The sequence below is a fragment of the Vombatus ursinus genome, unplaced genomic scaffold (assembly GCF_900497805.2).
Source record: "Vombatus ursinus unplaced genomic scaffold, bare-nosed wombat genome assembly UNPS02014778.1, whole genome shotgun sequence".
In the NCBI taxonomy this organism is placed as follows: Eukaryota; Metazoa; Chordata; class Mammalia; order Diprotodontia; family Vombatidae; genus Vombatus; species Vombatus ursinus.
The window spans coordinates 47,715,595-47,739,242 of record NW_020954556.1 but is presented as its reverse complement, the minus strand read 5'-3'; the positions used below and the strand labels follow the sequence as shown (position 1 = coordinate 47,739,242).

Here is a 23,648-nt window from a genome sequence, read left to right as displayed (position 1 = left end):
CCAGTCTGATCTTTGTCCTAAATCTTGACAACCACTGTAGGGTTTGTTCTGTTGTTCTATTTGTTTTTTGTGGGTTTTTTTTTGGTTTATTTGTTTGTTTGTTTTTTAGCAGAGGAATAAATGACGTGATGGGAAGCAATATTTTAGGAATAGAAGTTTGGTGATTTATACTTCTCCTCAAGGTGTAATTATCTATCAATTAGTGGTGTTATTTTCAGTTTCCACAATGGTGAAAAGAATTTAAGGGCTGGTGGGGACTAGGCGGGAAGTTTGAAGAAAATATGGCTACTTCTGAGTCAAAGCATGCTTGGTCAGATTTGTTTTCCACCCTTTGGGTACTATTTATTAATTGCCGCTTGATTCATACCAAGGAGGATATGGAGCCAGCAGTGATGGCTCAGACTTTTGGTGTGTGCCCCGAAGATTATTCCTGTATTTAGGGCTTGTAACAAAAGAGACTCATTCACTTCCTCCGCCCTTGCTTTGGTGCCAAAAAGAAGGCATTTTTATATTCCTTATCCAAATTGGCCAGTAAGTGATGTAGGAGAGAGAGATAGGACTCTGACTTAAGAATATCTGTGCTGGGAATGTTCCAACAAGCCCTTCACATTCCCAGATGTTGAGGGCTTGCTAGGAGCGGAATGCTCAATCAACTAAAATTTAACTACTTGATCTTTTGCCTCTTTTCCCTGCTATTCCTACAAATCTTTCTTCCAAAATCCTTTTCTTCAGTTCTTCTTGAGTGTTTCAGCTTTTGTCTCCCTGCTTCCAGAGCTATAACCAGGGAAAGGCAACTGGGTGTTGGCCCATGGTGGGAAAATTTAAAGGGGATTGGGCAAGAGTACCAGGTTGAAAGTATTAGACATCCTGTGAGCCAAGAGGAGAAAATGTTTCTCCAGGCCTAGGAATTTTCAGCTATCCCAGGGCATAATCTGCCCTAGGGGAAAAGGGCAGCGCACTTCAGATGGCCCAAGACAGGGGAGGGGCCCAGCCACTCACCCATGGGAACCTTTATTTTTCCCCTTAAATGTTGCCTTCCTTGCTTCTCAAACCATACTCCTGAATGATAGGAGGTGGCACTGGGTGAGCTTGAGGCTACAGTATGTCTGGAAGGACCAAGGGTGTGCCTTCCTTGTCCAGAGTCATGAGACCAGGGGCTGATGTTTTGGAAGGCCTGAGGACCTCTGGGTGGTAGGAGGAAGACCAGATTTCAACAGCTTCATAAAACAAAACAAAACAAAACCACTGGCCCGGGAGTCAGGAGAGAACTGAGTTTTAGTCTCTGCTCTGGTCCAAACTCAGAGCCTCTATTTTCCCCTCTGAAAAACAAGGGGGCTGGACAAGAAGGATCGTAGGGTCCCTTCAAGAGGTATTGCCGTGCAAAGAGCACTGACTGTAGAGTCAAAGGACCTGAGTTCGAATTCTACCTCTGTCACTGAATACTTGGGTGACCTTAAGCAAGTCCCTAACCCCCCTAGGCTTCAGTTTCCCCATCTGTATAATGGGAGAGTTAGACTAGTTTCCCTATTTCACCAAATAATCGTTGCCCCCTGTGTTGTTTTATTTTGTTTTCAGTCCAAAAATTGGTTTATAACCTTTCATCTCATAATTGTTGCATGGTATAATTCTGTTCTTTATGCTGCTTAAAAGGTAAACAGAGCATCAACATATTCACCAGTGGCATATGGTTACACATTTATCTCGCCCATTGCAAGCTATGAGCCTAGAACTCGCAGCGCATATGCATTGTCAGTATTCAATTTTAACATATATTCACAAATATTCTGTGCATCCTAATCTTGCACCAAAGACAGTTTAGTAATAAATGATTAAGTAATACTGGCACAACTTAAAAAAAAAAAGCTTCACATAATGGCCACAGTCCACTTTTTTGAAAAAAAAAAAAAAAAGTCATACATCTACGATGATTATGCGGTGAAATACGGTAGTCTCTGAAATCCCTTCTGTCTCTAAACCCATGATCCTGTAATTCCAGCTACAACCAATGTGGGAGTCTAGGAGATTAAATCTTCATTTAACTGTTCTTTAGTTCACCCTCAAATTTCATTAAGAGTTGAGCGAGCTTTGTCCCCCTGATCACAGGCAAGCCACCTCTTTGGGGTCTTAGTTCCCTCCTTAGCCTGTTGTAGCTCTCACTTTTTAGTGATGGTCCCTGAAGGTTTTTGTTTGTTTGGTTGTTTTGGTTTTTGAGGGAGGCGAGAAGCAAAGTTGGCTTTAAGCCAACTCTTTCCTCAAAAACATCTCTCCTGGTTGGAAGGGCTACATCCCTACCTCCAGACCCCACTGATGAGGTTTCTAGATGCCAGTGAGGAAGAGGCAACTGACGGTAGCCTTCCATTGTAAGAATATTTTCTTTTTAAATAGACCTCCGGTTTCATTAGGGTAGGAACCTCCTCCCTTAAGCACCCCCACTGATGATGTTCCCTGCAAATAATAGATCTTAGACTAGGAAGTTGTGTGGGGCGCAGAGAGTTTAAGCGACTTTCCCAGAATCACTCAGTCAGGATGTGTCAAAGGTGGGGCTTGAACCTAGGTCTTGAGTTTTGAGGCCAGCTTTGTATCAGCTACACCAGGCTGTCATTCCAGTTAACGAGAATAGTTTGTACACTAGGAAGATATGGTATGGCTGCTTTCTGGGTAGTGTGAGCAATGGGAGACATGAGCCCCATGATGGCGTTTCAAAATCTCTGCCCTTTGGGACTGGTGGTGCCCAAGGTCTCCATCTCACCCACAGGGTGGAAGCCACACCTCCCCCTCCCCCCAAAATTAAGGGTACCTTCTATACCCATGGTTTCAAGTGTTATTTGTAATCGGAATGCCTGATCCAGGTGCAAAAATTTCTAGTTAGAACTCTGACTCCCTCCCTACACAAACTCTCTGGTAGTCTGGTTTCCGTTCTGTGTGCTCCACGCTCATTCTTGGTTCTATGCCTTTTTTCAAGTCTCACCACCTTCATGTTACTTCTTCTGGCCTTTCTATCCCGCAGTCCTCTCTCTTCCTTCCTCCTTCTTCCCTTCCCCCCATACGAGGTGCTATCAGATCTAAATCCTTTGCTGTTTGGGAAACAGCTTTTTAATTACTATTTAACTTTTTCAAGACTTGTCTCCTTAGCTAGACTGTATGGTCCTTAAGACAGGAACAAAGTTTCAGAGTTTTAGTTCAATGTTAGAATGGCAGAATTAGAAGGTACCTGAAAGATCACCTACCAGGGCTAAGTGCAGTCTGTGACCTCTAAAAAAAAATTTGATAACTGCATTTCAGCATACTTGGTTTCCTTTGCAACCCCATGTATTTTATTTTACGTGGAAGTTTATTTTGTTGCATTCTCTATCACTTCTGCTATTTGGCCTTCAGCCTAAAAACTCTTATTTCTCATCTGTTTATTCAAATTTCCCACCATTTTCTTCATGATGTTGAATTTTATCTTATATTTATTTTCTATATATTTTGCATACACTTGTTTGTGTGTATGTTGTTTCTATGATAGAATATAAGATCCATGAGAGCAGAGACTTTCATTATGTTCTTTGCATCTCCAGCACTGAGTATGATGCCTACCATATATAGTAAGTATTTAATAAATGCTTATTGATGGATTGATTATAAGAAAATAATAGATGGATAGATAGATAAAAACACAAGTCTAATAGGGGGCCCATAGGCCTCACCAGACTGTCACCAAAGGGGTTTGTGACACACATGAAATGTTTCAGAAATGGTCCCATTTTTATGGATCTCTCACAGTTGCTGAATGCTTCCCCCATTGTAAGCCTCTGCCTAGTATATGTTTGTGGAATGAAGATTCTCCTGAGGGGGTCGGGTGAAAGCATGGAAATTGAGCAATTTGGGAAACTGTAATGGACGTTTTCATTTTTGGGATATGCTAAGCAATTGGCAGGGAACTCTTGGTCATTTCCCATATTTTTTTGGCCAGCTTCAGTAAGGCTGATTTCAGCATAGCTTACTGCCTACGTGTGTGTGTGAATTTGTAAATATTGTAGGCCGAAAGGCTAGGGGCAGAACTTATGGGGAAAAAAAATTGTTTCTGTGTCAGAATGATGTAGAATCAATACAAGAGTTCCCATTAAGACAGTAGAGGATGTGGGGGTGGGGGAGGAGGGAAAGGAGAATCTCAGAGATTCTCAGACTTCATTGAAGTCATTTCCCCCCTTTTTAGTGAATGAGAGAGAAAAGGGTCAAAGGGATTCTGTGTTGGTTTTCTCTTGCATTTTCAAACTCCTTTAATGAGTGGGCCTCAAGTGCAGCTACTGAAAGTTCAGGGAAAAAACAAAAAACAAAACACAGATTCATTACTTTGGCATATCTGGTGGTTTGCTCTGTTCACAAACCAAAGAACTTCAGTCGTAATTAATAAATTAAACAAACATGTCTTTCCTTAAAAGAAAGTATGTGGTTAGGGGAGAAGGAGAGTGCCCGGCCACTGGGGTGGTATTTTTGAAAAAATATCCTTTTGACAATTCTGCTGATCATTTTCAACCAGCGTGCTTGATGGCTGTGCCAGTGGGAGACTCTGCCCTCCCCTTCTTGAATATACCCAGCTCTGGCCCCTGGGGAAGCAGAGCTCTGTTTTCTCATGACACAGTGATTATTTTGGGCACCCTCCATATTTTTTCTAATATTATTACAATTTGAGGTGGGCTTGGCTGCCTTTTGAGAGACCCTTATTCTAAGCAGCCTCACCCTTCATATCCAATGGTTAAATTTAGATCAGGTGTTCAATAAAGGGGGTGCATGACTTTTCCCCTCCAGACAGCCCTCCTTGTTTCTTCCATTGCCCCTTATTTTGGTGCAAATCAAAATGAACGCCTCGTTTTCTCCATTCATGAAAGAGCTCGTCTCCACCCCACCCCTGCCCCCATCCTCATTCACTCTTTTCTGTGGCAGGGTTTGAGAGGGTATCTTCAACATGACATTAGGGGTTTGCACTCCCAGGATGGCATCCTAATGACTTTGTTAAAACAGCCCCATTCAGAATGAGTTAGCACCATGTGCAGTTGGCATACTCCCCCAGGCTCTGTCCCATAGATATTCCCTTGTTCTGCACATTTAGAGACACACTTTCAAGAGGCAAATAGCCTCTCCTCCCTTCCAATTTTAACTCCAAATTTGTAGAAGGGAAAAAAGAAACGTGGAGAATTTAAATGAAAAACTAGGCTGGTGTGGCTTAGAGCTTAAAAAGGAGAGAAACGGAACTCTTGGAGGGCTGAGGCATGCGTCTGCTCTGGAGAGTGGTATTGAGGGAGGAGCTGTGTTTCTGATAGGGAAATAGATGGGCTTAATAAGAGAGAGGAAAAGGGCCAACTAGATTGTATCTGAAACCAATCAATCAGCAAAGATTTGCTAAGTATCTTCTGTGTGCTTACACGTCTCTGATGGTCCCTGTGAGGGACACAAAGAAGTATAATATAATCCATCTGCCTTGTCTTTGGGGAGTTTATAAGCTATGGAGACGGTATACATATGTATTTTTGTAAGACAATAGGACTCAGTTGATGATATTCAGGAGATGAGAGGAGTGAAGAAGGATGAAATTGCAAGGATCTTTTACAAAAGAAGCCCTAATCCTTTAGGATACAAAGCCTGGAAAGGTCTTACTCCTAGTATCTCTAGAGCCTTAGAGATCACTTAGCCCAGGAGTGGGGAACCTGTGGCCAAGGCCGCACCCCTGACTCAGCTCAACCCCCTTATTTTACAGGTGAGCAAACTGAGCCCTGATTCAAGGTCACTGTGGCAGAGCCAAGAGTAGGCCTTGTACCATTTCATGGAATATACTGACCTGCAGCTGTTGTGCCTAAAGTTAAGACAAGGAAATGGAATTGTGCTGGAATCTCTTATTTCTGGACCTTGAGACCCCTCCCATTCATGGATTGCACACTTGAAAGGTTCAATGAGTCAGTGTCTGGGTTCATCCCAAAGTGACCTGATAACAACAAAGGTTGGATGGAGAAACTACAATAAGAGGTTTATGTTAAAAAAAAATAACCAGAATTCATGAAGGAACTAAAAAGAGGCCTAAAATTCTCTTGGCCTAAAGCCAGTTTGACATCTTTTGGGCAACAGCGCAGAAAACAGATAACGCTCTCCCTCCTTTCTCTGCCTCCTGCCTTCCTTGGTGTCCTTCAAGACCCAACTCAACCCCCACCTTCTGAAGCAGGCCTTTGCTTTCTCCTCTGCACTCCCACAGCCTGTCCTTTAAGACTTCCTTCCATTTACCGTGTATATATCTCGTATGTACGTTGCCGTTTGCATATTGTCTCCTCCATTAGAATGTGGGATCCATGAGGGCATGGACCATGATCTTGCCTCTCTCTAATCCTCAGTCCTAAGCCCAGAGCCTGCCTCATTTTAAGTGCTTACTAAATGCTTGTTCCCTGACTGACAATGAGTGAGAGATACGTGAGACTTATAGAAAGAGAATCAATGAATGTAACACCAAGTCTTTAAGTATCTGCAATGTATCCAGTCTTCTTCTCAAGGCACTGTCGGGGCACAGAAAAGGCATGACATTTGAGGCCTGACCTCAAAAAGTTTACTGTATGGTTGGGAAGGCAAAATAACAGCACATGAATAATTGGAGAATGAGGCCCAGAGAAGGGAAATCAAGACCCTGCAGAAATATGTCTGAAGATGTGTTTATTTTGCAGTTAGAAAATGGGTAATTGCCCCCTCTCTGCCATTTTTGCTTGACTAGGGGCGGAGGTGAGTAAGGGAGCAGGGAAGGGGAGTCATGATTACTGGCTTATCAAGGCGTGGGGGAAGGGGGAGGAAGAAAATGACTCGACTTTGATAGTGGCTGGTCACCAGGAGCTGCTGGGAAGTGGTTAGCTGGGACATTTGAGCTGGTGCCCAGGGTTAGGAAAGAGTTTAAAAGAAACTCCCTTAACCTCTGCATTTTTTCCTGCTTTTACCAGCTGTTTTATCAAATTGAGTAGGGCAGGAAGAAATGAGGAAAACCCTCAGAAAGCTATTACTTTTAGCATTAGCTCTGAAGAAGTGATAAATTGGAGAGAGGAGAACTTTTCTTAGGGGCATTGTTGATACTGGAAATGAATATTACCTCCCTGAGGCACAAAGCAGAGGACTGAAGTTGACCACCTAATTTTATTTCAATTTGAACATTTTAACAAGAATTTATAAAGTCCCTGAGGATGTGCTCAGCCTTATGCTGTCTGCTATGGGAGATACAAGAAAAAACGCCGTGATCTCTGCCCTCAAAGGACATTACAGTCTAGTGACAAACAGAAACAGGGGAGCCACCATGATACAGTGGAAAAAATCAAAGGCTTTGAATTTAGAGGAGCTTGGTTCAAATCCTGCCACTAATACTTACTGGGCAAGTCACCAAATATCCCTGGACCTTAGATTCCTCATCTGGAAAATGCTGTGTTTGGACTAGATTAGTGGAATCAAATTCCAATGGAAATCAGTTATATTTTAATCTGGTGAGGGTTATAGTGGGAGTTTGGGGGTCTGGGGACTGGAGGTTTGATACCTCTGGACCCCTGAAATTCCTTTTAGCTCTAGACTTATGAGCCTGTAAATATATCATAAAGGACCCTAACATAACAAGGAGTTTAATGATAGTGTAAGACAAGATTTCACAAGGCCTCGTATGATTAAGTATCAAACAGAGTTGAGTAGGAAGAGATCATTGTGGCTTAGAATAATCAGGGGAGGCTTCATGGAGGAGATGGGACTTGGGCTGAGCCTTGAAGGATAGGAAGAATCATATGAATGTCAAAAAAGAGGGGAGAATTCAAGATTGGGAGACTGGAGTGAACAAAAATGTGTTGAAAAGAATATACTGCGTGTTGATGGAGAAATCTTCATGACTGTGTACAGAATATGGTTCTCCAAATAGATTTTAATTCTCCTGAGGCCAAGGATGGGGTCATCTATTTCTTGTATGTTTCTCCCTTCCCCAGTACCTATTCCTGGGAAGCATTCTCTGAATGACAGTGACTTGGGGGTCAAGCTTGGTCTCAGAGATTTTGGTGTAGCCATATCTGGCTAACTGACTTACTCCATGTTGCTAGGAGGAAAGAGTGTTCTTATAATGGGGAAGAAGTAGTGAAAAGTTGGAAATAGCCCAGAAAAGCATTCTCCTTTATTAAAAAAGGATTAAAAAGAAACTTTAGGGCCTTCAAAAGGGCTTTATTTTCCCAGGTTCTGGAGGTCCACACCCATCTGTGGGCTTGGCTTTCATTGTCTCTCTTTTAACAAAGACATCCGGTGCAAGAAGTTAATATAACTTCATGCCAGTGATATGAGATAAGAAGCCAGAGCTGCAGGGGAGTTGAGAAGGCTGGGCATAGTGAGAATTGACAATAAACCCGAGGGAACATGTACCCATATCTGTGCACTATACAGCCTTGCTGCTGAAGCCATCACCATGGAAAGTCCTTTAGATGCACATCTATAAAGAGCTCAGAGTGTGGGTGGGAAGGGGCTTCAGGGCAGTGATCCCCTCACTCATTTTCATCTGTGGACTCTGAGCCAAAGGCTAAACATTCCTTTCTCCCGGTAGCTCAGAGAAATTAAACCTATAGCAGTTGTTTAGAACAGAAAAGGGCACATTCCCTTGACCAGGGGTTTAGACTTAAGCACTTGGTTGGAAACTTTCCCAAGGCCCATGAGACCCCAGGTAGCTCACACTACGTGGATTCATGTCCAAGTGAGATGGAAGGTCATATGTTTGTGTTTCTCATCTCCAGCTCCATCCAAGAAGGTGGTGGTTGGGCCGTGTGTGCTAGGTTACATAAGCGGCTGAGTTATCAAGGGCCTTACCTTTTCGACTTGTTCTGTAATTGAATCCCCCGTCCTCCTCACCCTGGACTGTCATGAGCACCAAATACTGCCAGATAAGGATCTCTAATCTCCCTGAAGCAGAAATCACCACTAGAGAGCCAAGTTGGGTGGTATCCAAACATTATTCTGGGCTCTAAACAGGGATCCACATTGGCTTCTCTGGTATCGTGAAGTCTGTCAGGGGTAATTTTAGAGAAGCAGTAGCTGTCCCATAGACCAGTCTTGGAAGAGGGAAGGTTGGAAGGTTATTTGAGGTACAATGCACTTTCCAGGATTCATGCAATAAAAATGGCCTGAGTTGGGGAGGCTAGCTAGGGGGTAGAATAAGAAAGGATTCTGAATAGCCTAATAGCAATAGTAATAATAAATAATAGGCATTTTTAAGTACCTACTATGTGCCAGGCAACATGCTAAGTGCTTTACAAGCATTATTTCATTAAATCCGTACAACAGCCCTGAGAGGTAGATATTATTATTATCCTCATTTTACATTTGAGGAAACTGAGGAAGGCAGAAGTTAAATGACTTGCCCAGGATCAGAAAGTTAGCAAGTGTCAGAGGCTGGATTTGAACTCATGAAGATGAGTCTTGCAGTGCTGTATGCACTATGGCAACCCCTAGCTGCCGGGTTTTCTTTTACTGATTGGGTTTCTCTTGATCAGAACCTTCCCCTATTCCCTCATTTGGAAGTACCCTTAGTTCTTCTCCAGTGACCTAGGCTCAGCCAACAGTGAGTTCCACCCTAAAGCTAGTAGATACCCAGGCATTTTTCCTTTGATTCAGCCAACATTTATGAAATACCTATTGTGTGCAAGGTTCTGTGCAGGGGAAGGGGAAGAGGAATGGGAGGGGGGAGATGACTACTGAGATGAAAAATGACACCATTTCTGCCGTCAAGGAACTTGCAAACTAGTAGGGGTGATGGGGAAACTACACATGCACAGAAGTAATTCTAATACAAATTTAAAAATTAAGCATGTTTGTTCTCAACAATGTCACTCCCCTCTCTCATAAGTTATGTCCCATGTGGATTCCAAAGACTGCCTTGGGTGTTAGGGATTTTTTGCCCCATAATAAATGCATTAAACTTACAGCAACATTGGCATATTTTCTTGACCTCCCCATGCCTGGGCCAGTTCATTTCACCTCATTCTGTCATAGACACACATTGCCTTTCTTTGAAAGGTATAGTGGTTGTAGATTAATCATTTTAAGATTAAGAATGTTAAGATATTAGGAGATACCCTGTTTTCCAAAGTCAAGGCCCAGCAAGCAAGCCATGCCCTGAGCTTGGCATAACAACAATTCTTTGCGCTCATCCTCTGGACCATCTAGGCCATGGTGAAATCCAAGAATTGTTTCATGTAATTACTGTATTGCTTTGACCAGCTCTGAGTTTGGACAAGTGCCAGACAAGTACTCACGTTCTGGTCATGAAGCCCTGCTCATGGTCATGAAGCCCTTGTTGCTGTTACCCCTCATTGTCAGGGCTATAGCTGACTACATAACCATTGGTATAAGTATTGAGATCTCCCCCCTCTGCCTTGGGTCCCCTAACTAGGGATGGGGCCCCGGCACATATGAGAAATCTGCCTCCTTGCTTGCAAACTGTTTCCCTCACTTTGGAATTAAACTTCTGTTTTATTCCTGACTCTCCTGTCTCTAGCCTACTCTGTTCCACTTTGGTCACTCTCATGTTAGAAGCTAGTTCCATCTTTGTACCCATATCTGTGCACTATACAGCCTTGCTGCTGAAGCCATCACCATGGAAAGTCCTTTAGATGCACATCTATAAAGAGCTCAGAGTGTGGGTGGGAAGGGGCTTCAGGGCAGTGATCCCCTCACTCATTTTCATCTGTGGACTCTGAGCCAAAGGCTAAACATTCCTTTCTCCCGGTAGCTCAGAGAAATTAAACCTATAGCAGTTGTTTAGAACAGAAAAGGGCACATTCCCTTGACCAGGGGTTTAGACTTAAGCACTTGGTTGGAAACTTTCCCAAGGCCCATGAGACCCCAGGTAGCTCACACTACGTGGATTCGTGTCCAAGTGAGATGGAAGGTCATATGTTTGTGTTTCTCATCTCCAGCTCCATCCAAGAAGGTGGCGGTTGGGCTAAGTGCTTTACAAACATTATTTCATTAAATCCGTATAACAGCCCTGAGAGGTAGATATTATTATTATCCCCATTTTACATTTGAGGCAACTGAGGCAGGCAGAAGTTAAATGACTTGCCCAGGATCAGAAAGCTAGCAAGTGTCTGAGGCTGGATTTGAACTCATGAAGATGAGTGATTTTCCTTTGCCTTAATTATAATATGGTGGACTTGGAAATGGGAGATTTGGGTTCACCTGTCAGCTCTTACACATCTTGACTAGTTCTGTGGCTATGGGCAAGTTACTTAACCTTTCTGAGATCAGTTCCTCACCCTGCTAAGTGAGAATAATGATACTTGTACCACCTACTTCTCAAAGAAGAAAATTCATCGAGCTTATGACCTATATGACTTATAGTCTTAGACAGTAGTCTGAGATTTCGATCATAGCTACTAAGTGTAGGAGGCAAAATTTGGACCCAGACCTTCCTGACTCAAGGTCTGGCTCACTAGCCACTCCCCCAGCCTTTAGAGATGGATTGGAGAAGTCATAGGCAACATTGGTCGTCTTGCGCCCCAGAGAAGGTCATCTTGGAATTCTGCTACCTCCAGGCTGACCCATCTAAGTAGCCACACGTCCCTACAACCTCCTGAAATCCATGTCGCATCTATTCCCTGGCCAGGACCTCCACTTATTAGGCAGAGCTGAAATCTTTTCCTAATTAACCTGCCCTCCTAGTCCAAATAGATATTTTTTAGAGCTTTGCTTCAGCGTTTACCTAGAAGCCAGAAGCCAGAATATTCTTGGCCAAGAGGAGGAAGTCTAACCAAGCAGAGCTCTCCCCAGAGACTGAGCCAGACCTTGGGAAATGACCTAAAATTAAAGAGAGGCTTTCAAGATAAGCATTGGAAGCAAACATTTTTTCCCAGTTGAGTTGTTGTTTCTGCAATGTGCCCCATCCCCCTTTCTGAAAACATTAGAAAAATTTAGGTTATTTTTCATCACTTGTCCTTTCCTTTTAGCATTTCCTCTCAATGTGGCTTGATGCTCTCTTCCCTTCTTTAGTAGAAAATTCCAGAATTTGAATTTCTATCTTGAGGAGAGCCATGAGTATGTGTGTATATAAATATATTATATGTTATAATATAAATTTTTATTTTTATTTTAATTTATTATTTATTCATAGGCATATATATGCCTATATGTAGATATAAATCTTTTTTTTTAAATCTGGCCCTAGTGCCTATAGCGTAGGCAATAGCATATAACCAAAAATATTTGATGAATGAATGAATAAACCAAGTTACAGATTATCTGTCTTCCCAGCTTCCTATTGGTAAGGCTGGGACTGGGGCAGAGGCCTAAGACAGACATAGGGGGAGCTATTTTACTAATCCATTTGTGCCGTTGGGGCAATGGTGGCTATGTCTACACATTTGGCGCCATCTAGTTCTTGAAAGAGAACAGCTGATGGGAAGAATGGTCTCTAGATCATCTGTTTTGCACAGGTGGTTCTATGCCCTGAAGAAGTCTAGGGCACATGAGTTAGTCCTATGCAGTCAGCAGCACAGAAGCTACTCATAAAGTCTGAAAGATCGAGTTCAAAAATGGCCTAAGGCTATGACTCAGATCTAGTCATTTAACCTCTCTATACCTCAGTTATCTCGTCTCTAAAATGGTATCTCATAGAGGCAGGTAGGTGGGGAATGGATAGAACTTTGGACCTGGAATAAAAAAAAAAAACAACACTTGAGTTCAGATGCTGCCAAATAGTACTGAGTGACTCCTGGGCGAGTCACTGAAACCTCTTCATGCCTCAGTTTCCTCATTTGTAAAATGAGGATAATAATAGCATTTATCTCGCAGGATTATTGTGAGGATCCAATGAGATAATATTTGTAAAGCATAAAGTGCCATATAAAACTAGCTATCATGATTGCTTTTAATTGTGCTTATTGGGAAGATCAAATGTGATAATAAAATACTTTGAAAACTTTAAATCATTATATAAACACCAGCTGTTATTTATTCCATTATTAAGACAGGTAAGCAGCAATGCCGTGAAATCTGTGGAGCAATCTCTTGCTGACTATGTGTATATATGTATGTGTGTGTGTATAAATATAGATATATATACACACACACATATATACACAAATATATAAACACATACACACACACACACACACACACACATATATATGCAATATATGTTGTGTGTCTACTGAACTCCCAGTTCTGTGCTAGGTACTATAGGAAAGACAAGAGAAGAGGACATATCCCTGCCTTCAAGGCTCTTACCATCTAATTTCAATCTAGTGCATGAAATAATTAAAAAACAATGCAGAATGGGCACTAACAGAGTGTTAAATTGTGTGGCCATGACTCTAGGTAATCATGTCATAAATGCAGCTGTTTCTTAATATCTGTCTTTAATAAACAAAAGGAATTAAGAACAAGTTGCGGAGGAATTGAACTGGGACCCTCAGCCATTTGTAGGGAGAACAGGGTAGAGAGGAAATAAGCTTCTGGGATTCTTGTGGGCATTAAGAAAGTGAAGAGGGGAGAAGTGAGCAGTGTGAAAAATGGGTCTGAGGAATGCTAGTAAATATCAAAAGGGAGGAAAAGTGAAATTTAAAAGTCTGGTCAAGGATTTTGATCAAAAGGCAATTTGAACTTTTGTACACTTACCAATTCCACAGATATTTGAGACCAGCCAGCTATTAAACTCGTTATTTATATGGCAAAAACAAGTTTTAAAAGCCTTTTCCTCAAAACAACACAGTGGGGGATAGGTCTTTTAAGTCATAGAATTCTCATTTTACAGAGGACAAATGGAAGGAAGGAAGGAAAGCAGGGAGGGAGGGAGGAAGGAAAGAAGGAAGGGAGAAAGGAAGGAAAGACAGAAGGAAAAAGGAAAGAAAGGAGGGATGGAGGGAAGAAGAAAGGAGGAGGAAGGGAGGGAAGGAAAGGAAGGATGGAAGGAAGGAAGAAGGGAGGGAAGGAAACAAACATTTAATTGCCTCACAAATAAAATCTCATTTGATACTTACAAGAATCTTGTGAGGTAGGTACTATTATTATCTACGGTTTGCAGTTGAGGAAACTGAGGCAGACAGAGGTTAATTGAGTGCCCATAGTCACACAACTAAGTGTCTGAGTTAGGATTTGAACTCGGGTCTTCCTGACTCCAGGCCCACTGAAGAAACAGAAGCTCAGTGGTATCAAAAAACTTATCCATGACCACACAGCTTTTGTAAACCAATGTTACTCTAAGACATTTGTCCACGTTACGTAACTGTTATTTAACAATTCTCAGTCAACAGTTCTAATCTGTAAAAATAAGGGAGGTAGACTAGATGGTCTTTAAGTCTCTTCTGGCTATAAATTCTTAGATAGAAACCCACAGATTCTTTTTTACATTTTTACAGATAAGTAGACTGAGGCACCAAGAGGTTTAGTGATGACCAAGGTCACATATCTGGTTATTGGTTAGCTAGGATTAGAACTCCTCTCTCTTTATTTGTAGATCGCTCAGTGGATAGATTGCCAAGCCTGGAGTCAGGAAGACGCACCTTTGTGAGTTCAAATTTGGCCTCAGGCACTTAGTATCTGTGTGACCCTGGGCAAGTCACTTCACCCTGTTTGCCTCAGCTTCCTCTTCTGTAAAATGAGCTGGAGAAGGAAATAGTAAATCACTCCAGTATCTTTGCCAAGAAAACCTCAACTGGGATCATGAAGAGTCAGACACAACTGAAACAACTAAACAACAGTCTTCTGAACAATCTTGGTAATCTTAAATTTGTGAAGAATCTTGTGAAGAATGTATAGAGGTTGCCCATTAACTGGGTTTAAAAAAAGATGTCACCCTCACACTTAAAGTGCTAATAATTCTTAATCTTTAATGGTGCTAATTAATTACCATGATTACCCTGAGATTTCACACTAGCCAGAGACTTTCCAAATTATTTGTTTATGATGAAAAGAATGATATTCTTAAAGCATTCTTAGCTTTGCAAGCCATTATACATGTAAGATCTTATTTAATCTTTACCCTGTCAGGTAGGTAGTACAAATATTTTAGCTCCATTTTGCAGATGAAGAAATGGAAGTCTAAGGAATTTAAATGACTTGCCCATGGTCCCACAGTAAGTAAATGGCAGAGAGGGAATTCGAACCCAGGTTTCTCTGATTTCCAACTCCAAAAGCCCAGCATTGTAAAATGCAGTAAGAATGAGTTTGTGGCTTTTAAAGCAGGCACCTGGTTAAATTTTGACTCCCTACTTTTTTCTCTTATCTCCAAGTAAAGTTTTCAGTCTGTTATGGAAATGTTTAGTGGAGAGAGCACTAGCCTCGGGGCCACGGTCTGCCATTTTGATATGTGACTCTGTGCCCATCCTTTACTTGATTTGGTCTTCAGTTTCCTCAGTTATAAAATGGAGATGGAGCTACCTATTTTGCCAACCTTTCAGAACAGAGAGAAGACGCAATCAGATAATGGGTGGGAAAGTACTGTGACAAATGTAAATTATTGCCTTGGTGGCCCCCTCTAACATTGGTTTTTATGGGTTCTTGAGAGCTTGCCTCATTAAGCAAGTTCACCCTGGACTGCTATTTGAACTTTTGAGGGACTTCTCTTTTTTCAAAGGAAGGAGACTTCATAAATATCTTCATTGCATGGCCAGGGGCAGCAAGAAGAAGAAGCCACTAGGCACTGTGAGCATTGTAAAACTAAGACTTACCCTATGAACAATGATAACCATTACCGCCATCTTTATCGCCATAGTTCACATCTCTTTATTATTATCATTATTTTTATTGTTATCATTATTGGAGAGGACCTGTGTTTTCATATGTATCTCTGTCTTCTGCAAGAGGCCTTTCTCATTCTCCTTCCCCTGAGATTACTTCCAGTTTCTACTGTATAAATATTGTATGTGCATAATGGCTTGCATGTTGCCTCCATCATTAGACTGTGAGCTCCTTGAGGGCAGGGACCCTGTTTTTGTCTTTTTTTACATCTGTAGCATCTGGCATAGAGCAAGTGTTTTATAAACTCTTGTTCACTGATTGAATATCAGTGTAGCCCAGCACCTTTTGCCTGGGGCACAGAGAGAGTTTAAATGACTTGCCCAGGATCAAACAGCTAGTATGAGTCAGAAGAACTGAATCCAGGCCTTCCTGTGTCTGAGACTGGTTGTATTTACCATGCTATTTTTCCTCTTGAATTTCTATAGTACTGTACAATTTCCCAAAGTGCTTTCCTAGAAATACTCCTGTGAGGTAGGTAGTGCAAGTATTATTGTCTTCAATTTACAGATGAGGAAATTGAGGCTCAAGGAGATTATGTGACTTGCCCAAGGTCACAGGTTTAGTAAATGTTATGAAGGGAAGGCTTGAACTGAGGTCTGGGTGAGGTCTAATTCTTACCAATAATGCCTTCTGAGGTTTGTTTGCAGATGGTTTCTCTTCCTTCTCCCATTTTTTACTTTGAATTCATTCTGCAATTAGTCCATTCTCCTTTTCCACAGTAAAGAAAGGGATAAGGTCACCTAAGGAACATGTAGACTTCACTTCTCACCGTGAGGCCAAAAAAATAAATGGGCTTTACTCCTCCTCCTTCCTACACTTTGTTCTCTTTCTACCCATTAATTCTTTTTAAAAATATATTTTTATTTATTTCATTAAATATTTCCTAATTATGTGTAAAAAAAATTTTAGCATTCCTTTTAAACATTTTTTTGAGTTCCAAAAATGTTCCCTCTCTCCTGCCCCTCCCCTACCCATTGGGAAGGTATGCAATATGATGTCAATTATACATGTGAAGTCATGCATAGTATATTTCCATATTAGCCATGTTGCAAAAGAAAATGCACATACACACAAAACAAGAAAAAGGAGGAAAGTAAAAAAGTATGCTTCAATCTGCATTTGGAGTTCATCAGTTCTCTCCCTGGAAATGGATAGCATTTTTCTTTGTGGGTCCTTTGGAATTGTCTTGCATCATTGTCTTGATCAGAATAGCTAAATCATCCACCATTGATCATTGTACAGTATTGCTGTTACTATGTATAATGTTCTCTTGCTTCTGCTCAATTCTCATCAGTTCATATAAGTCTTCCTAGGTTTTTCTTTTTCTTTTCTTTCTTTTGCAAGGCAATTGGGGTTAAGTGACTTACCCAGGGTAACACAGCTAGTGAGTATCATGGGTCTGAGGCCAGATTTGAACTCAGGCCCTCCTGACTCCAGGGCTGGTGCTCTATACACTGTGCCACCTAGCTGCCCCTTCCCAGGTTTTTCTGAAACCATCCTGCTTATTCATTCATTCTCTGCGACTTACGTCTTGCCTTCCCTGACCATTCCAGTCCTCTCCCTTCTAATTCACTTCACTCTTCTTATAGCTTCCATTGCTTTTACTACCTGTACTTCTCTTGATATTTAATCATTTACTACCTGGTATGGCTGGCAACAGTACATGGTGGTAGAGTGCTGGGCTTGGAGTCAAGAAGACCCAGGTTTAAATCCTGCCTTCCCAGGTACTAGCTGTGGAATTCTGGGCCAATCAATCCCTAAGTCTCAGCCTGCCTTGATGAAGGGAGGTTCCACACTGGAGTTCCCATATTTATATATCTTTTCTCTCCAATGTGATTACAAGTCCCCATCAGGGCAGTGACCATGGAAAAACTGGTCAAGCTGATCATATACTGTTTGTATTCGGGGCAATCCCAAGTACTATGGAGGAGTGGGCTGAAAGGCTGGTTGTTATATTCCATGTCTCTTCTGAGAGGAGTTGGTGATCATATTTGTTTGATGTTTGGCTATTTTGGAAAAATCCCTTTCTCCCATTTACTCTTAGCTGTGTTACCCCTGGAAGAGTGGGGCTACTTCTCCTTTATAGCTGAACTTTCTCCCTCCTAACCCCATCCCCCACTTGTTTTCACTTGTCTTGTGTTCCTTATGACAAGCTCAGTGCCCTCCCAATTAGCTTGCTTTCCTGGGGAGCAGTGGGAAGTCAGTGGAAGACTTCCCTTGTAAATACCATAATAGCACAACACTCCACTGGAGTTCACTAGGGCTTAGCATGATGCCTGCCACATGGTAGGTGCTTAATAAATGCTTGTCTACTTGACTTGCCATTGGACTATTTCCTGCTGTCCAGTAGTTCTCCAGGAAGCTGATTCATGACCCTATTTAGATGGCTTTTGTCTCTATAATATTTGGGATTGGGGTCCTACCGTTGGTGCTGAGAATGGAGCTCAGTGATTTAAAAAAAAATAGTTCAGTCTAGGTGGTGGAGTGGATAGAACGCTGGGCGTGCAGTCAGGAAGACCACAGTTCTAATCCTTAGAGACTAGCTAGCTCTGTGACCCTGGGCAAGTCACTCACTTTGCCTCAGTTTTCTCATCTGTAATATGGAGTCATCACAGGGTTGTTGTGAGGATCAAATGAAATAGTATGTGTAAATCACTTAGCATAGTGCTTAGCACTTAGTAGGTGCTCATTTCCTTTCTCCCTCCCTTGACCCAAAGGGAGTCTGGTTTGATTTCTTAGAAAGGGACTAAGAGGCAGCTATTTAAGGAAGAGGCAGGAACACCTGAGTTCCAGTCTTGTCTCTGACACATACGGCTGCATGACCCTGAAGGTATCCCCTCAACTCTAGAAGCCCCAGACAACTCTAGCAGGCACAGAGCAGATGCTGATATGTTAGTGGGAGAAGTTATCCCATTTGTAATGCCCTGTAACAGTGAAATCACAGATCAGTTTTAAAAAATCATCAGTACTAGCTTTACCCATAGGTAGAGTAGATAGTCACTTTACTGGTGTGATTTTGTGTGGGTGGGTGGGAGGAACATAGCGAGATCCTTCCCTCCTACTAAACATCTCACTCGTAGATGGAAGAAAAAGAAAGAGAAAGGAAGGAAGAAAAAGAAAAAAGAAGGAAAAAAGGAAGGAAGGAAGGAAAAATATTTACTGAGCAATTACTCTGTGCCAAGCAGTGTGCCAAGCATTGGAAAGTGGGTATGCAGATCTATGCTTTGGAGATGGCATAGTGGCCTGGTTTTAGGGAAGATGAAAGGTGGAGCTGAGTGTCTGTACTGGGAGGAGGAGTTAGGCATGATTAGGTGTGGCTGATTCACCTTGTGTTTATCCAGTCCAGCCCTCTCATTTTATAGATGAGATAACTGAGGGCCAACGAGCTTAAGCGACTTCCCTAATGCCACACAGCTTGTAAGTCAAAGATTGAGGATTTGAATTCAAACCCTTTGAAACTTTTGTGCTTTTGCCACTGTGCACACAGCCTCCAAAACCTGAAATTCCTTTAATAGGGGATAACAGAAAGGGGAAGAAAATCATGGTGATGATCCCAGAGTTCTCCTGAGAGGGAAAAAGGGCAAAAGTGGTAAGCGGACGTATGAAATGGAAGTGAGAAGAGGCAATGTGGGGAACAGAAGGCAGGAGGAACAGAAAGCGGAGGCTGAGAGCACACCAGCAAACCATCCCCCATTTCATAATTATGCTGAGGCCTGGCCATATCCACCAAGGTTTGGTCTGGCTAGATGCTAGAAAATTATTTCTCTGGTATGACTGTACGCTTAGTTTGGGTGACTAACCAACCTGCAGGGAAAATTAGGAGAGCCAGCCTTCCCGAGCAGCAAAACTAGCCAAGATACCAGGGCTGAGAATGTCTGCCATGCTGCTAAAGAACAGAATAGACCTCTTCTGTCTCCTGCTCAGGAGACTGGAGAACGTTTCCCAAAGAGATTTTTTTATGTTGAGGGGACTGAAAAAATCTTAAATTTGTCTGCTTAGATGAAATCATTGATCTTTTGAAATATCAAAATTGCCACCCCTCCAAGCCATTCTAAGTAGGTGCTTTGGTCAAAAGGTTAATTGTCTAGTGATCCTGTTCTGGGTTCAAATCTCCATTCTTCCACTTACTGTCTATATGACCTGGGGCAAGTCACTTAATTTCTCTAGGCATCTAAGTGTCAAAATTAGTAGAGCTCTGGACCTGGAATCAGGAAGATGAGTTCAAATACAGTTTCAGACACTTACTAGCTGTGTGACCCTGGATAAGTCACTTATGCTTTCTCAGCCTCAGCTTCCTCATCTATAAAATGGGGGTGATAATCATGTTAGTTTCATATTATTATCATATTATCAATAGTACAATTATTCTAGATATTAATTTGGAGAATCAAATGAGATAACATGTAAAGTGCTTCTCAACTCTTAAAGCCCTATATAAATGCTAGCTATGATTATTATTGTTGTCGTTATCATTAAAGATGGGATCGCCACTTTTGTTCAGGCATTCAAAGCCCTTCCTAACCTAGCTCCTACTTTTCCGGTCTTCTTACACCTTACTCCTCAGCTCTTTCTTCTAGTGACACTGGCCTCCTGGCTGTCCCATGAACAAGACGCTCCATCTCTCTGCTCAGGGCATTCTGTCTGGCCGTACTCTGTGCCTGGAATGTTCTCCCTGCTCCACACTCTGACCACTGACCTCCCTGGCTTCCTTTAAGTCCCAACTAAAATCCCGCCTTGTACAGAAATCCTTCCCAACCCCTCTTAATTCCAGTGCCTTTACCTCTGTTACTTATTTCCTATTTCTCCTGTCTATAGCTCACTTTGTATATATTTGTTTGCATGTTGTCTACCCCATTAGATTGTAAGCTCCTTGAGGACAAGGACTGTCTTTTGCCTCTTTTTGTATCCTTAGTGCTTAGCACAGTGCCTGGCACATAGCAAATGCTTAATAAATGTGTATTGATTGATTGATTATTGATTGATTAGACCGGATGACCTCTGTGGGTCCTTCCAATTCAGCTATCCTGTGATTCTTTCATAGCAGGGACTTGACACGATGAAAAAGGGTGTTTGCAGAAATACTTCAAGTCCTCTTTCTCATTCTCTTGTACAGGAGTAGTTCAGAGAGGAGAAAGGAGAAGTCGAGAGATGCTGCCCGGTGCAGAAGGAGCAAGGAAACAGAGGTTTTCTACGAACTTGCCCATGAGCTCCCCCTGCCTCACAACATCAGCTCCCAGCTGGACAAGGCTTCCATCATGCGGCTGGCCATTAGCTTCCTCCGGACACACAAACTCCTGTCTTCAGGTGAGAGAATGGGCCAGCCAGGGTCAACAAATCCCCCACCTCCAACCAGAGGTACTAAAAACCTCTCCTCCTCCCTCAGAAAGACCAGCCTCCCCCACGAGCGGACCCCTCTGGTGTATGATTTTAAAGGATTCCTGAAAAGTCTGCCAGATGGAGAATACCTACCTTTCTGGCCTGAAATTTCATCATTAGTGACTCATGCTTTTGTGTTAGATATTGCTAGAGAGCCAGCACCATGTAGTGGAAAGAACTGGTTTTAATGTCGAGTGATTGGGCTTGGATTCTGATGCTAATATTTTCTAGTCATACAACTGAGGGTAGTTTCCTTAACTAATCTGAGCTTCAGTTTCTTCATTTGTAAAACTGTGTAATGATACGTACCCTACCTACCTCAGATATTTGTCATGGAAAAAGAACTTTGTAAACTTTAAACCATTATAGAAATTCTCATTCTCTTCCTCTCTCCCTCTTCCTCTCTCCCCTCTCTCTCCCCCTCCCTCTTCCTCTCTCCTTCTCCCTTTACCCTCTCTCCCTCCCTTCTTCTCCTTCTCCTTCTTCTTTTTCTCTTTCTCTCTCTCCCTCCCCCCTCCTCCCTCTCTTCTTCTCTCACCCTCCCTGCCTCTCTCCCTCTCTTCTTCCCTCCCTCCTTGACCTCTCCTCCTCCATTTATATTTACCTTTTTATCTCTTCTCTTCTACTATCTATACACTTTTTAAAAGCTTAGAGAAAGGGTGATTTGAGTTTATTTTCTGAACCTTTAGTAGCTTTGATAATTGGTCTCAGACTAGGTTATTTACCTTTGCCCATTTCCCCCTAAAGTATAGCAGTATAACCATAGAGTATAAGACTCATCCAGTAAACATTGATTGAGCACCTACTGGGTGCAAAGCATTGTGCTAGACACAAAGTTTAGAAAATAAGGTTGTTTTGGTCTGCAGTACACCTGAAGTCTTTGAGCTAAGGAAAGGAAATACCACCACACTCAAGTAGTCATCCTCAGCTCCCAAGATCCCCAAATTCTGGGATTTTTATAATGCAGATAATATCTGAGAACATACCAACCAGAAACAGCTAGGAACCAACTTGTACAGCCTGAGGGAGGCAGTGGTGAACGTAGGTTTTTTATACAACATTAATTTCAAACAGCTTGAATAAGTAGGCAGCTAGGTGACACAGTGGATAGAGCACTGGACCTAAAGTTTGGAAGACCTGAATTCAGATGCAGCCTCAGACACTTATTGGTTGTGTGACCCTGGGCAAGTCTCTTAATCTCTGTTTTCCTCAGTTTCTTCATCTGAAAAAGGGAGGTAATAATAGCATCTACCTTCCAGGGTTGTTGTGAGGATCCAGTGAGATAATATTTATGTAGCATTTAACACATAGTTATATAAATGCCTGCTATTCTTATCTGTAAAAAATCACACATGTCATATGCCAGTCAGTTTATGGGATTTAAAAAAATGACCTTAATGCTGGAGTTAATTAAGGAATGACCTTAATGCTGGAGTTAATGGAGTTAAGCACTATCATATGATCCATCATGGATTAAAATTTAAGATTTAATTAACAATAGTAAGGGAATATCTAATTAGGTTTGATGGTAGGGGTGGAAGTGCGGACAGAGAGAGACATTTAAGAGTTTTACCTCCCCAAAAAGAAACAATTCCAGGACTATAAAGTAGGAAAGGGTGTACCGTTTTTTATGCCTTTCCCACAAGGCCCAAGAGAAATTCTGAGTCAGGTCACAGAAGACAGTATGCTGAAAACAAGACCTAGGGGGTCTCTCTGGTCTGGGACACCGAGCTCCTCTGGACCACTAAGAAGGAAGCTTGCCCTTATGAAGCTTGCAGTCTAGTAGAGGGATAAGACACAAATACAAAAGCAGAAGAGAGGTATGAAAACAAAGTGACCTATGGTCACTTCCCCAATGGGAAGAGGCTAAATTAGAAATCACCAATGATTGTCTGTCTTCTGATGCCTCCCCTCACATAGGCTGGGCTGTACTCCCTTTCTTGTTCCCTCCCCTCCTCTGTCCTCCCCTCTCCTCCCCCTCCTTCCTCTCTTCTCCCCTTCTCTCTCCTCTCCTTCCTTCCCCTCCTCTCTCCTCCCCTCTTCTCTACTCCCCTCCTCTGTCCTCCCCTGTCCTCCCCTCCCCTCTCCTCCCCTCTCCTCTTCTCTTTTCTTTTCTCTCCTCTTCTCCCTTCTCCTCTTCTTTTCTGATCAGCATTAGAACTGAAAATGCCCTGTCTTCCCTGAAATTTTGGTTCAAAGATTGAACAGTAAAGAGATTTGGGGGCAGGGAACTGACATGGAGAGGAGTAATTCTGTAAATCCTTCTATTTTCCTACCATTCAAGTGGGAAACCAGACTGCCTTGGAATCCAGTTATCAATCCCATCCCATTGTGAATTGTACTATTCTAGGAGAGAAATCCTGAATAGAGGAAAATCTAATTTAAAAAAAGAGAGAGATGCTGAAATGGTATGTGCTATTCCTGTCCCTCAAGCACAGGAAGGATATAGAGGGTGAAAAAAAAACCTGAAAGAAAAATACAGAGAAGGGCAACCTGATTGATCCGGGGACAGGGAG

General features: G+C 42.2%; 1 protein-coding gene across 1 annotated transcript in view; it reads left to right on the top strand.

The window, feature by feature from the left end:
• EPAS1 (endothelial PAS domain protein 1) overlaps window positions 1-23,648 on the top strand; it is a 110,112-nt gene that overhangs the window by 38,255 nt on the left and 48,209 nt on the right. Inside the window, exon 2 of the mRNA XM_027864979.1 lies at window positions 20,870-21,060. Within this exon, the coding sequence (XP_027720780.1) occupies window positions 20,870-21,060 (191 nt within the window). The remainder of the gene's footprint in view (window positions 1-20,869; window positions 21,061-23,648) is intronic.